The sequence below is a fragment of the Cucurbita pepo genome, chromosome 19 (genome assembly GCF_057944985.1).
Source record: "Cucurbita pepo subsp. pepo isolate OVF chromosome 19, ASM5794498v1, whole genome shotgun sequence".
NCBI classification, from domain to species: domain Eukaryota; kingdom Viridiplantae; phylum Streptophyta; class Magnoliopsida; order Cucurbitales; family Cucurbitaceae; genus Cucurbita; species Cucurbita pepo.
The window spans coordinates 1,282,328-1,297,424 of record NC_141816.1 but is presented as its reverse complement, the minus strand read 5'-3'; the positions used below and the strand labels follow the sequence as shown (position 1 = coordinate 1,297,424).

At 34.4% G+C, this 15,097-nt stretch overlaps 2 protein-coding genes across 2 annotated transcripts; one reads left to right on the top strand and one right to left on the bottom strand.

Moving 5' to 3' along the window:
• Window positions 1–1,794: 1,794 nt before the first annotated feature.
• Window positions 1,795–3,650, bottom strand: LOC111781140 (patellin-6). The gene is made up of 4 exons (XM_023661588.2): window positions 2,767–3,650; window positions 2,543–2,667; window positions 2,311–2,452; window positions 1,795–2,243 (listed from the first exon to the last, which is right to left on the bottom strand). Exons 1-4 carry the CDS (start codon window positions 3,517–3,519, stop codon window positions 1,983–1,985), a joined length of 1,281 nt encoding a protein of 426 aa, XP_023517356.2. The 5' UTR covers window positions 3,520–3,650; the 3' UTR covers window positions 1,795–1,982.
• A 10,024-nt stretch (window positions 3,651–13,674) lies between these two features.
• Window positions 13,675–14,239, top strand: LOC111782212 (uncharacterized). Its single transcript, XM_023663037.2, has 2 exons — window positions 13,675–13,807; window positions 13,887–14,239. Exons 1-2 carry the CDS (start codon window positions 13,697–13,699, stop codon window positions 14,115–14,117), a joined length of 342 nt encoding a protein of 113 aa, XP_023518805.2. The 5' UTR covers window positions 13,675–13,696; the 3' UTR covers window positions 14,118–14,239.
• The last annotated feature ends 858 nt before the right edge of the window (window positions 14,240–15,097 follow it).

Genomic DNA, 15,097 nt, shown 5'->3' with positions numbered 1-15,097 from the left:
GAGAGTCGTGTTCGTCTAACATGGTATCAGAGTTATGCCCTAAATTTAGTCGTGCCAATAGATTGGTAAATCCTCAAATATCGAACAAAGAACTCCAAAAGAAGAGCCAAGCCTCCTCGAAGGCAGTAAAAAATGACTAAGACTTCAAAGGAGTCGAGCCTCGATTAAGGGGAGGCGCACTTTGTTCGAGGGGAGGTGCTGGATGATGGAAGTCCCACATCGGCTAATTTAGGGAATGATCATGCGTTTATAAGTGAGGAATACTAACTCCATTGGTATGAGAGTCTTTTATATAGTTTTTGACAACCTACTCTTAAGAATATTTAGTCTTTTATTACGGTTTACCATATGAATTAAAGTCTTAATTTATTAATGCATTTTCAAATAATTAACTATTTAAATTGTGTTTAATATTAAAGAAATATAAAATTATTCTCATTGACATTACTTTAAGCCTCCAAATAAATAGATGAGTGAATTAAAAATTCGAACTTTTTGGATTATATTTTTGTCTTATTTTTTGTTTTTTTTTTTTAAAGAAAAAAGAGAAACTTCTTTCAAATATTATAATAGAATTTAAATTATATATATATATATATATATATTTTCTTTTCTATTAAAAGTTTTGAATTTGTATAATTTTTTTGGATCGACTTAAAACCCGAGTTTACAACATTACTCAAACTTGAACATACAAGCCAACATCAAAAACCAATACTTCTTCTCGACTCGAGAAAACCACTACGTTATCAATATATCTATATCCTTGTAAATTCAGCTCAGACTTTGAAATATGACGGGACATTATTTAACTCAACCGAAGTATAAATTTTACCTTTTAATTAAAAATGCAATGTTTTTACTTATTGAGTTATTTTAAGTCGACACATTTTTAATGTTTGTGTCATACATATTCATGTTCATGTTATACCTTTTGTTTTATCAATTATTATTTGGTCGTTGAAAGACAAAAAACAACATCATTCTTCAATGACACTAATGCAGCTAACAATCAATGCAAGTAGTCGTAATGTCCCAACTTTTTTTTGAGTTCATCTCACGTGGTACAGTGTCAAATATTCGAATCCTTAGTCCTATGGTCGAGAGTGTAACCTCATTAGACAAATGTAGAATATACCTAATTATGTTAGACTCATATTGACACGGGTCTTACACTAAAACCATCGTTAGCATAAGAAATTCAAACCCTAGTTCTTCGATTGACCCTACAGAAATTCAAACTTCTGACCTCTTGACAAAAGTTGGTATGTGTCTTAGCCAACTAAACCGAAACCATCCTTGGCATAAAATATTCGAACCCGAAATCAGTTCGTCAGGTGTAGAGAAACTAAACTCTCTCCCGCTCTCTGTTTCTCTCTGCCTCTCTCTCTCTCTCTCCCGCTCTCTGTTTCTCTCTGCCTCTCTCTCTCTCTCTCCCGCTCTCTGTTTCTCTCTGCCTCTCTCTCTCTCTCTCCCTCTTTCTCCTGCTCTCTGTCTCTCTCTCTCTCTCTCCCTCTCTCTCCTGCTCTCTGTTTCTCTCTCTGTTTGTCTGTCTCTGTCACTCACTCTGTCTCTCTCTCTCTCTCTCTCTCTCCCCTTCAAATAGAAGGCCCATTTCTAGACGCTTTCCATTCTGACACTTACAAAAGCACTTCCCCACGCACCCCACCGCCATCGTCCCCACTGCCATATACCCTTTTTCTTTTCATCATCATTTGCTTCTTTCAAGAACAAACGAAACCCAACCATTTCTGTACAAAAACAACAACAAATCTGCAACAACAACTCCACATATGAAGAACAACCTTTCCCTTTTACTCATATATTAACAAACAGCTAAACATCACCTCAGTTCCCAGTTCTCAAAATCAGCACAAAACCCAACTAATAATTGTAATTAACTCATTCATTTTCAATCTCACCTAAAACAAAAACCCAATTCAGAGATAAACCATTACAGAATCAAATTACCCTTTCGCTGTTTAGATGGCTGTTGATTTCCGGACTACGTAACGGTAGGCGGCGACCTTTTTCCTCCGGGAGGCGGTGTTGTCGACGGAGATCACCATCTTTCCGGGTTCTTTTGTGGTGAATGAGTTGTGGATTGCTTCTTCATTGGCTGAAATTCTCCTTGGCTTCTCCACGGCAATGGTGTAGCTGCCGTCGGCGATTGGGATGAACTCGGCGCTGTATTCTAATTCCCAGCCTCCAACGACGATGTCCCACGTGATTGTGGCGCCTCCCTGTTGAATTTGAGTTTTAAGGGGTGAAATGGAAAGGGGTTTTGAGTGATTATGATGAGAAACAAACCTCAATCCCTTCTATTTGAATGTTCACTTTCTCTCCTCCTTTCACGGCGAACTCCGACGCCGGTTTTGGGGGTCCATTTTGCAAGTCGCTTGGGCGATTCAGGCCGCCGTATTGCACCGGAACGTCCTCCGGTCGAATGAACCTGTTTCGAAAATTGAAACGAAACCCATTTTTTATTGCAAGAAACAGAGAGATTTGGAAGAACGGGAGAGATTTTGATGAACGGACTAACTTGTAAAGGGTTTCGGCAACGTTGCCTTCTTTAGCGATGACGAATTTGCTCTTGGTTCGTTGAGTTAAAAAGGGGCTAAACATTGAATACAAAATACTGAAGTACCAAGGCACATTGATGAAAATCTAAACGCCCAGATCAACAAAAACGGGAAAAATCGGTTTAGATTTCTAATCATAACTCAAAAATCCAAATGGGTCAGAGAAATCAAGAGCTAAAAGTACCTTACGAGCAACCAATTCAGGGTAATTGTCTTGAAACAGCGAGAGAATTGAATTGGACGCTACTCGCAGCTCTCGTTTGGGCATGTTCTTAAGATCAGTGACTTGAATCAACGAATTAATCCCACCAGGCTTGAAATCGAGGAGATTAATCCCTCGTTCCAAAACTTGAACTCTCCATTTGAGAAATTTCTTAAGCTTTTCATCATCGCCGAAGATCTTTTCGTATATTTCCTTGTCCTTGAAAACCCCATAAGCGTTGTAACAAACGGGGTGTCCTTCTCTATCGTAGCCCTGCATATACGCGACGACTCCTTCAAGCTCCTTAAACCCTAGATCTTCATCGAGAATACCGTCGGCGCCAAATTCCAATCGCCATTGGAGGGATTTTTGAAGCATGGTAAGTGAATCGGGGACTTTGAAGTCTCTGGCACGGAGGAACTTGAGGAGGATAACGTCGGCGCGTTCGTCGTCGGATAAGAGGGGAATGCCCCACATGGAGGGAGAATCGGTGGTAGTGTTAGTGGTAGTGGCGGCGGAGAGGTTGTTTTTTAGGTCTTGGAGGGCTTTTCGTTCGGAGGATTTGAGATGGGAAATGAAATATGTGTCTTCTTTGAAGGAGGGAGAGCGGAGAGTGGCGACCTCCATTAGAGAAGAGACGAAGCTCTTCTTTGATGGAAATGGGGGTTTGGGAGTGGAAATGGGGGAGGCTGCTGCTGCTGGTGGTGGTGGCGGCGGTGGTTGTGTGGATTCCATGGCGGCGGTGGTTGAAGGAGAGCCAGAGATGGTGGGGCTGCTGGGTTTGGTTCAGTGTTGAGAATTGAGAAGAAGAAGAAGAAGATTATGGTTTGAAGTTTGAAAATGGAGGAGGTTAAAAATGGAGGAGGAGGCGGGAGAAAGAATAAAATCACGCGCCTGTGACATATATCCTGTGACTGTAAGATTCCTTTTGAAAATGAATGAACGTTTAGGGCTAGCTTCTTAGCCGCTGACTCCAAGCCGACCTGCGAGCCTCGACCTTGTACGGAAGGGATATTTTTATATATATATATTTTTTTTTAATTAATTTATGTTTAATATTCTATCAATTTTAAAAGAATTTTAAAATTTAAAAATTTCACTTTAAGCCGTTTGTTAATAGATATTATATGCTTTGGGCTTTACATGTATCGGGATTTTAAAATATGTCTGATAGGGACGTTTTCACAGGGTGGAAGTCCCACGTCGACTCATTTAGGGAATGTTCATGAGTTTATAATCAAAAAATACTCTCTCCTTTGTTACCGAACCTTTTGGGAAGCCGAGAGCAAAGCATGAGAGCTTATTCTGGAAGTGGACAATATCATAACATTGTGGAGATCCGTACTCGATTTTTCTATTATTTTAATGCAATAATTAAAAACAATTTCAAATTTGAATATTTTTCTATATTTTAATCTAGTAAATAATGGAATTCATTAATAGATTTATTTATATATTTTTAATTTCTAAATTGATTTGATTTAGAGCGTAGAGATAGGAGAGGGGCGATCGGCGATAATAATTGAAGCGGCGAGGAGAAAATCTAGTGGACTGGGCCACGGCCCACGGGTTTGAAAATTTTCTGTGGGACCCACCATCTCCCAACAAACAATCTCTCCCTCCTCTTTCTCTTTCTTACTTTTTTTATTTATTTTTTATTTTAATTTCTTTCAAAGCAAAATATATATATATATATATATATATATATATATATATATATATATAGTCATATTGGTTTAGATCACATTCTGGGTGTAGAAGGAAGAGGGTGAAAGGTCGAGCCCGAACCAGAAAGAGGGTGGAAGGTTAACTAGGCTCGACCAATCAAGAAAGTTCGACAAATATACATCTACGTTTGTTCAAATCAAAAAAACAAATCATGGTAGCATATTTCAAATAGGAATTAAAACGGAAAACGAGATCTTGAGGTCTACGTAAAAATTTTCTAGGAAGCATACGAGTGAGAGTAAAACATATTAAAAACACCCGTGTTGGTTTGTGGATAGTTTTCGCTCTTAAAAGCACGTGAAGAAAAATAGGTAATATGATTATGTTACAGGATATGAGTCAAATTAAATTCAAGATAATTAACCGACCATAACATACTTTTATTAATGATCGAGCCACTTTTTTGACCAAAGTTGAAAACATTATGTTATATATATATATATATATATATATAATTAAGTGGCAAGTCGGAGTATTATACCTATTTATATTGGAGAGGGGAACGGATGTAGAAATCTCTCTTTAACAGACATGTTTTAAAACGGTGAGACTGACAACAATATATTACGAGTCAAACTTGAACGTAAGTAACAATTTAATCTATAAAGTTTGGTGTAACATGTTACATTGGTATTCGGGAAAAGGTTAAAATGGTAAAAATTTACATTTCCAAAAAGTAATTTATTTTTTTATTAAATTATTTCTTTTGCTTTTTTTGGTTTGAATAAAAATCTTTGCTTTTGACTTTACTTCATTAGTTTTCCACTTTAATCATCACACATTTAAAAAATGTTTTATTTTAATTTGTTTATTTGATATATTATGAAAAAATAAAAGTTTATTTAAATATATTTGTCTAAATAAAAATAAAAATATATTTTATTTTATTTTTAATTTTTTTTAAAATAAAGTTTATGTCGTTTATTTACAATTGAGACCACTAAATTAATAAAAATAGTATTTTTTTTATATAAAATATTCCTAAACTTTTAAAAATATAGAGTTGGTGGCTCGAGCAACCCTAATAGAGTTCACGACTCAGCCTAACTCAACCCTCTATTTTCGTGTTAAGTTGTTCTTTTTTTAATTATTAAAAAAATTCAACTTATCCATAATATATATTATATTAATAACTAAAATCTTATAAAGTTCAAATATCAAACATTTACCGTCACAACATATAATTAACATCGGTTACAAATGTTAAATATTCTTAATATATGTAAAAGTAAGGTATGGTAGGGTAGGTTCGGGTTGAGTTGGGTTGTGACCCTATCTTCAGGTTGGTCTGGTTGTAGGATCATATAACTCGATCAATGCCTAGTATAAACGTACTTTGAACAAAATTTGATAGTCTCTGAAGTGAGGTTTTCTTATTGATGATAGTGACGATATGGATGATAGATGACTCTTATGGATTGGGTCACACACGTGCTATAATGACAAGTACAATGGGAAGAAAGGTTGTAAGGTGGAGTGAATCCGGAAAGACTGCCTCAGTCCGGATTGTTCTCTGCAACTCGAGAACATGAAGTTGGAATCACTAGTAATCGCTGATCACCATGTCGCGGTGAATATGTATCTGGGCCCTGTATACACCGACCGTCATACAATGAAAGAGATATCCTCACAAAATAGCTTGGAATCGAGCCGCAACTGAACTAACGTTGTTTCTTGCTTTTTGACGAGCTGAAATGAAGGCTGATGTCCTCCATAGAGAGAATGGTTTGACCACTCATACACATATCGATCTGTCGTTCTAGCTTCAACTTATTTGTCGTGTAACGGCTCAGATCCACCGCTAGCAGATATTGTCCTTTTCGGGATTATCCTCAAGGCTTTAAAACGCGTTTGCTAGAAGAAGATTTCCACACCCTTATAAAGGGTGGTTTGTTCTCCTCCCCCATCAATGTGGGACATCACAATCCAACCCCTTCGCGGCCCAGGGTCCTTACTGGCACACCGCCTCGTGTCTACCTCCCTTTGAGGAACAGCGAGAAGGCTGACACATCATCTGGTGTCTGGTTCTGATACCATTAGTAACAGCCCAGATCCACGGCTGGCAGATATTGTCCTCTTTGGGCTTTCCCTTTCGGGCTTCCCCTCAAAGCGTTAGAACACCTCTGCTTGAAGAAGGTTTCCACACCCTTATAAAGGGTCGTTTGTTCTCCTCCCCAACCAATGTGGGACATCACATGTCGATTTTCTTTAATTCAGTTTGCTCGTTTAGACTATTTTGAACCGTCTTGATATTGTTTCTGACATAATGAATGTTAGAAAATGTTAGTATAGCTACTATTTTAGACGATCAATAATATTTAGCACAGTTGGACACTGGTTTTAGAATAGCTGACTCAATGAAGAGGCTCTAAGCTCGGTTTTCTTAATGAGTGGAATATCATAGGTAAAATAGAATTTAGGTTTAACTGAACGTAGGAAAGATCAGCCAGGGTGAGTTTAGAAGCACCAAATTGAGTTTGAAACTGTACGGGAACTCATTGTTGGCACAACTATGATTTTTATGCAGAATCTCATGCGATTAATTATTCTCATACGTTAGTACAAATGTGTACTGACCCAACCAGAGGCTCACTTTAAAATCGCTACTACATGCATGACCTAACATTTATTTAATTTTTCGTTCGTGATCTCGAATATCACAAAAAATACTATGCATTCAAATCCACTCGGGAATGAAACATGAACCTAAGCCTAAAGAATTGATTTTAGGTCCCATAAAACACAAAACTATTATATTGCATGTGCTTGCATTTCTCGATCGTAGCAATGGGGTCACTTACAGAGTAGTTTTCATTAAGCAACGGTCTCATGTACGGGATGACGAGCATGTTGAGGAGGCCATGGAACAAAGCCATAAATAGAGGGTATCATTTTGGATGTCTGGTCGTGCTAAGGTGAGGTCGACTCGTTCTCAGCTCCTTATCAGCTAACTCCTCCGACGCTTGTCTCGCTATGGAGAGCCACGTGGCCGTAAAGAAGTGATAATAAATGTTGGAGGTCAGCCCTAGATTTTAAGGCAAATTTGAATGAGATCCCTCAGGTTGAAGCAATTATTTGTTGACCATTACTTGCACAGTCTAATCTAATGTGTGTGTCTAAAAGGACATCTCATGCTTTTATTGATGTCTTTTCCTTCTTCACTTGCTTCCAATTTCATCTGCACATACTTACATTTTCATTAATTTTGGTCAAAGTTTCGTGAATTCGACGTCGTATTCAAAGAAAAGTTGATGGAGTTTTTATAGTGTCGGGCGAACTGATGATGAATTATTTAATGTATCTGATGTAATGGTCACTTAAATATTGTTCGGTACATATATGTATATATATGTATATATGTACGAGCAAGCAAGGATTGTACTGTAATATTGAAATTTGAGTTTTTAGAAATTTTGTTGGACATCCTGGCATTTTTTGTTATAAAATATTGTTGAATTTATTACGATGTTTTACATGTTTTTTTAATAGAAATTATCCGTTAAAATTTTATTCGAGAGGAATATTTCTTAAAAATATATTAAAAATGAGAAAAAATTCTCAATTCTCGTGAATTCCTTGCAAGGATGGAGACGGAGGAGGCGTCCCGACCCTGTAGACATAAATGAGAATTTTTGTAGAAATGATAATTGAAATAAGAGGCAAGGATGGGTACAGGAAAGATGTCCCTACCGGACGGGGACACGGAAGGCATTCCCGCCATGTAGACATAATCCCCGGTCTGGTCCTCGCAAAAATAAATGAGAATTTTTGTAGAAATGATAATTGAAATAGGAGGCAAGGATGTGGACGGGGAAGATGTCCCTGCCCTGTAGACATAATTCCCGCTCCAGTCCTTACAAAAATAAATGAAAATTTTAGTGAAAATGATAATTGAAATAGGAGGCAGAGACCTGGAAGACATTTCCGCCCCCACTCTTATCCTTGAAAATTTTCGAGAAAATGATAATTGAAATAGGAGGCAGAGATGTGGACGGGAAGACATTCCCGCCTCGTAAACATAATCTTCACTTCGATCCTTGCAAAAAGAAATAAAAATTTTCGTGAAAATGATAATTAAAATAGGAGATAAATATGGGGACGAAAAAACGAGAGTCATCTCGAGTGAAGACAAAAATTATATTCTCCATTCCCGACCGTGCCGTTGTACGTCTTCATCTCCTACAAACTTTGGAGGAACATCAATGAGCAGAGTCGTCTTGTTCATAAGGCTCCACTGCACATTTCTCCACACTTCTGAGCTTGCAGCCGCCTTTAATGGCGTTCTGTCTTAATCACCATTCTATTTCTTCATGAATTTGGACTGTTCCCTCTTTTACCCATCTCATTCAAAGAGACTATAAGTTTGAAAATTCGATAAACGAAAAAGTAATTGACCAATATTGAATCGGAAATAAATATTTTTTTTTAGAACTCGATAGTCTTTGTTGAATACTTGTTAGACAACCTAGAAAGAAAAGAAAGTTTTGGTCGGACTTTCACGAGGTAGAAGTAAAAAACCGAACAATTATTCCATTTCTAGAGATATATATGATATACATCCCGTTCTCCGCCATTCAGACATCGAGATTGAGTTGCTGGTGTTGGAATTTATGCCTTTTAAAGTCTCATAATTAATTATTTAGTTTTTAACAGTATTTTTATTATTTCATTTGTAATTTAATTGTTATCTATGGTATAAAAATACAAGGTTATTAATGTAATTTTGAACAGTATGTGGTTGACATACAAGAGGATCGTGTTCAAGTAATAAGCTAAAGAGTCTGTAGTATATGAATAAGGTTGGGTGCCTTATCCTGGTAACACTCTTGATACGACCCACTTTGTAATCGTTGCAAATGATTTGATCCAAATCGTTCGTGTGGAGACATGTAAGTGAGGGTATCTATACAATGAGTTTGTATAAGACTGGACCAAGAAATATTTAATCTCTCTTTGTAAATCCTGTTGGATCGGTATGGCAACCCTAGAGGGGGGGTGAATAGGGTTTTAACGATAAAAGTGTTTAAACGTGATTAATTTTTCTAATGATGAAACTTTTTACAAATAAGTAGAAGATGATAATTACTATAACAAAGTAATTCAAGTCAAAACAATAATCAAGTAGAACATGCAATAAATCACAATAATAATTTTGAAATTAAATAGAAAAGAGTTAGAGAAAATGACACCGTAGTTTTATAGTGGTTCGGTCAAACTCGACCTACTCCACTCCCCAAGCGCCTCTTGGGAATTTGAATAAAGAACTTTCTCGACTCTTTCCACGGATCTGAGTCAAACCGCTACACTGCTCTTTTTACGAGTTCAAGAGCAAACTCAATCCTTTCCACGGCGCAGGATCAAACCGATACAAGTATTTGAGTTTGATAACAACACACCACAACTCTCTCAAAAGAGTAGATTTACAATTTGGGATACTCACAACTATTTCCTCACAATACAAAAATAATCCCTCTCAAGAATAAGATGAAAAGAAATAAACTTGTAAGCTTGGAGAGAGCAACAAACAATGGAGACTTTGAACAAATGAGGATTGAAGAATGTATGTAAGTTGTGTATTTTAAAATGTGGGGAAGATGAGTTTATATAGAGGAGAAAAGTGGCAAAATGTAGGATTAAATATTGACCATTGGATTGTGTTAGGAATAATGGAAGGTGGAGATTAAAAGTAAATAAATAAGAAAATTTTCTAAATTCATTTATTTCAAAATTTTAATATAATAGTAATATAATATAATAATAATAAAAAGTTATGTGAGTAACGGTCAAATGAAATTCAAAATTTATTATAAATATAATAATATAATAATAATAGAAACTATTGTCAGTAACCACCAAAATTTTAAAATATAATAATATAATAATATAATATAGTAATAATAAAAATCGATGTGAGTAACGGTTAGATTCAAATTTATATTTTGTAAAAATAACTTTATTTAAAAATATAGTAATAAGAAAAACTCCACCATTTCTTACTCTCCCAAAATTATAAATGTCATACTTTGATATATTTTGATTTGTCCATCATTTTGATTTTGCTGCCACATCATCACGTCGGGTATGTTGACTCGACTGTAATTTCTTCGTTTTAGCTCTGATTTGAGTAATTGAAAAGTCATTGAAATCGTTATTCCCGACCTTATACTGTGGACAGTTCAAAATACTGAAAATAGTTAATAATTAAAAAGTAGGTTTGTTATCATCAAAACATCAATTAATTGATTGAAATTAATTAAAGTGAGATCAAGGCCAAAAAGCCAACAAATCCGTTAATTGAGAAGATTAATATTTTACATGATGATCATATGCGACTCGATCTTAATCTTGAATGAGTTATGAACTAGTGCCTGTGAGAGCTTGTTCTTTAATTTACATGGGCGAGAATGACTCTTTTAGCTTATTCAATATGCCTACCATTTTGGGGACTTGACCAAATAGGGAGTTTGGAACATAATATCATGAGATGGAATTCACTCCTTTCCATATAAGGAAAGTAGATGAGCTGTTCTTTAAGTACTGATTTTAGGACTTGAACAATGGGGTCCCATCCTCTCATTGGCTCGAGAGGGACTTGGTTTATGATTGGATTATAAACAAATGGTTCATTACAGAATGAATGGTACTTAAGGTGGAAGATGTAATTACAGGGGTAAAACAGACTTTTGACTCAGCTGTAATTATGAACAGCTCGTGAAGGATCGACTTGTTTGTAATGATTATATCAATGGACATAACCTGTCCTATAGTGCATAAGAGTGCAACTCGAGGTCTATAGTGCAGTGACCTATAGTTAACGAACGAAAATTGATTAATTAAAGAGTTTAATTAATTAATTTTGTATCATTGGAACTTATAATCTATAGGTCTATAAGGTCTCTTTGCTAACTCATAGTAAAAGATTCAATTTATTTGAAAGAAAATTTGAAATATTCAAATTCTTATTTAATATATTAGATATATTAAATATATAGGAGAAAATAAATTTAATTTGAAATATCAAATTAATATTTAATATATTAGATGTATTAAATAAATAAAAAAAATATATTTAATTTGAAACGTTCAAATTAATATTTAATATATTAGATATATTAAATATAAATGGAGAAAAATATATTAATTTGAAGGGTTAAATTAATATTTAAAATATTAGATATATCAAACAAAAATATATTTATTGTATTTGATACAATTAAATATTAAATCAATTAATGTATTGTGATAAAAATACGATTCAAATCAGTTAAATATATATTATAATATATAAATATGATTTGTATGAGGTATAATATCCTAATATATTAAATATGTAAATATATTATTTGGCAAATATTCTTCGAGAGTCCCTATAAATACGACCCTCATGTCGAGCCAAAGACACGTCAATCTCTCTCACAGAATGAAATTAATCTCTAGAGAATTCTATAAACGCTTTCTTCTTCTCTAATTCTTTTTAGATTTTCTTACAAGAGGCTCCCACAAGCCTTGGCCTTGTGTTCGAGTCATAGCAAGGAATATCTTGTGGAATTCGAAGAACTTCTGCATGGTTGGAATATTCCGAGAAGTCTTGCAACCTAGGGTTTCTACAAAGTTAGAGTTCTTACTCTTCTATTTATTGTTTTGTTTTAATTCTTAATAAATTTCAAAACGGTTTCCAATGCTTCCGCTACGTGGATGAAGAGTTCATTCCCTTTAGTCGAAAAATCATTGAAGTGGAGCTTTTATAGTGTTTGAAGAGAGAAGAGAGTTCGGTGTTTGTAGCATTAAAACCTTAAAGAACCGAAGTAAGGTTTTTTCACCAAGCTGAGAGAAAGCTCAAAGAAAATAATATCTGGTATCAGTGGGCTTTTATATTACATCTTCAAAGGCTAGTCGTAGCTGTCGGGATCGCACCTCTTAAGAGTTTGAGATGTTAAAGCTTGTCAATCGTTATCATCAATTCAAGCAGGTTCTGATATTTAATATAATTTAGAGCATAACACCGTTTTTTTGTTTCACATTTATGTTTCTGAACTGTCGATCATTGAATAACTTTTTTGTCTCGTATATCTTAAATGTCCATTTTGGCAGTTATAAAATCTGTAGTACTGGTAAATTGTTGAATATCACAGCATGCATTTCTTGAAATCCCTCTCGGGTTGTTCTTCTTTTTCAAGTTGTGCTTTAGATTTGAAGTTTAATTGATTTATTGGATTAGTCTCGATCAAGCTAATTTTGGAGAGAGCCGTTCTAAGATCTAAGAGTGATCATCATAAGTTCAAAATTATTTGTTACGTTAGCTTTATTTGTGAAAGTTTACAAAGATCGTAGAAAAATCTCTAACTTGGTAAATCCAATACTGTTAGCAGTGATCCCCGTTCTTCATCCCCACCTGTTTCTCTTTTAAAAAAAAATAAAAAATAAAAAATATAAAAATATATTTTGTTATTATTATTATAATTATGTTACTATATGAATATATTTATTTTTTGTTATTATTATTATAATTATGTTAGTATATACATATATTTATTTTATTAGGTTAAATTTAATAATTATTATTTATTTTACAGCAACTTTTAAAAATAGTTTTTAACTATGTAAGTGGTAACTTTTTTTTTAATATATATTTTCAAATTAAGTTAAATTTTTTTAACTAAATATTTAAAAATAAACAAATAAATGTTTTAGGAACTTTTAGGAACTAACATTTTACTTGTGGCATATACGTGCGTCATAGCGTGGCGAGTATCTCAGAAGGATAGTATTAGATAGCACGGGTGTGCTGGTATTGCACCTCAGCTCGGAGGTTAGATTATGTACTTGCTATCTGAAACATACGTCGTAAATGGTATGAACATGGGAGAGTCCGATACTTGAAGGAATCCGGATCGATGGATATTCGAAATGTCCCGATGAGATGATGGGCACAAGGGTAAATTCCCAACGAATATGTTGAAACAAAATATACAAAATGTCCCAACTCAATGAACGAGCACCGTCAAAACCTATAATTTACTTTTCACATTTTATTTCCTTTCAATGAATTGTAGCAACGAAAACGTGTATTTACATTAACAAAAAAAAAAAAAAAAATGTAAATTTCACCTATAAAAAAAGCCTACTTTCTCAATTGATTTTCATTTTCAAATTAAACCTTCCTCCTCCCTTTAAACTCTCCGCCATGCCTTGCCTTTACGTCACTACCAATGTCAACTTGGCCGGAGTCGACACCGCCGCCATCTTCGCCGCCGCCACCACCGCCGTCTCCACCATCATCGGCAAACCCGAAAACGTAAATTTTAAATTTTTCTAGATAAATCAGGAAAAAGAAATTAGAATATTTATTTATTTATTTATTATTATTTGGGCAGTTTGTGATGGTGTTGCTAAAAGGGTCGGTGGCGATATCGTTTGGAGGCAGCGGAGAACCGGCGGCGTTCGCGGAGGTGGTGTCGATGGGAGGAATAAACTCCGCAGCGAAGAAGAAGCTAATCCACTCCATTGGAAGCATTTTAAATGAAAAGCTTTCGGTTCCGCCCGCGAGATTCTTTCTTAAAGTCCACGACACGACGGCCGGCCGCCCCGTTTCATCAAAACTATGACTCTCCGGCTCGGCGGCGACCAGTCCATGGCGGCTGCCTTCTTTACCGCTTCCCAATTTGGTTGTTTCTTAAGTAGTCTCATTTTGTGTCTGTTAACAGAAATATAATAATCAATTAATAATTTGGCGAATTTGGGGCGTGAAGACTCAGAATCTTATTTTACTCTCGTGAAATTCTCCATTTATTTTTTTAATCAATAATTTTCCTTTTGTAATATAAATTTTATTAAAAATAAAGTTAATATAAAATATAAAATATAAAATATAAAATTTAATATTATAGTATAATTTCCAATCTTTTTTATTTATCAAATTATTGAAATTAAAAAAAGTAATTAAGATGTATTATAATATATTATTGGCAACGAAGTCTTTAATATTCCATTTATTATCTTTCCTTATATGGAATTTATATAAAATTTAATACATTAAATTAACTCATTACTCAACCTTCCAATTTAAATCATAAAGATTAAACTAATTTATGTCTGATTTGGATTGAATTAAAATTTTAAAAAATAAAAAATTAATAATAATATTTTATATTTGTAACTTAGGTCATAACTACGTTGGGACTTCTAAATACTTGAAATTTGAACTATATAAGATTTTAGTTATTACAAAAACAACCCGATAACTCAATCTAACCCGAAAACAGAGGGTTGAGTTATGAATTTATATTTGGATTACTCGGGTCACCGATGGAATCAATCCAAAATAAAGTTACAAATATATATTTGATTATTTTTTAAAGCTTCTTTTGCGAAGTAATAATAACGTTGTAGAAAATAAATAAAGTAATTTAGCCTAATATTAGTTGTCTCTAGACATGTCCGAAAAATTGGACCTGTAACGAGGAGGAAAAGAAAGAAAAACATGACAACTTTTTTAAAAAATAATATTTTTATATTTTATTTTTTTTTTCAAAATTATTTTAAAATAGAAAATGTGTGGGTTTTGCTATTTTATTGAAATTAAATT

What these genes read in the sequence shown, in the direction of transcription:
- LOC111782212 (XM_023663037.2), top strand. Translation starts at nt 13,697, where the DNA reads ATGCCTTGCCTTTACGTCACTACCAATGTCAACTTGGCCGGAGTCGAC. An exon ending in TCATCGGCAAACCCGAAAAC is followed by an intron (nt 13,808 to 13,886) that starts GTAAATTTTAAA and finishes TTATTTGGGCAG; the next exon opens with TTTGTGATGGTGTTGCTAAA.
- LOC111781140 (XM_023661588.2), bottom strand. Translation starts at nt 3,519, where the DNA reads ATGGAATCCACACAACCACCGCCGCCACCACCACCAGCAGCAGCAGCC. An exon ending in GTTGCCGAAACCCTTTACAA is followed by an intron (nt 2,453 to 2,542) that starts GTTAGTCCGTTC and finishes TTTTCGAAACAG; the next exon opens with GTTCATTCGACCGGAGGACG. An exon ending in TTCAAATAGAAGGGATTGAG is followed by an intron (nt 2,244 to 2,310) that starts GTTTGTTTCTCA and finishes CAAATTCAACAG; the next exon opens with GGAGGCGCCACAATCACGTG.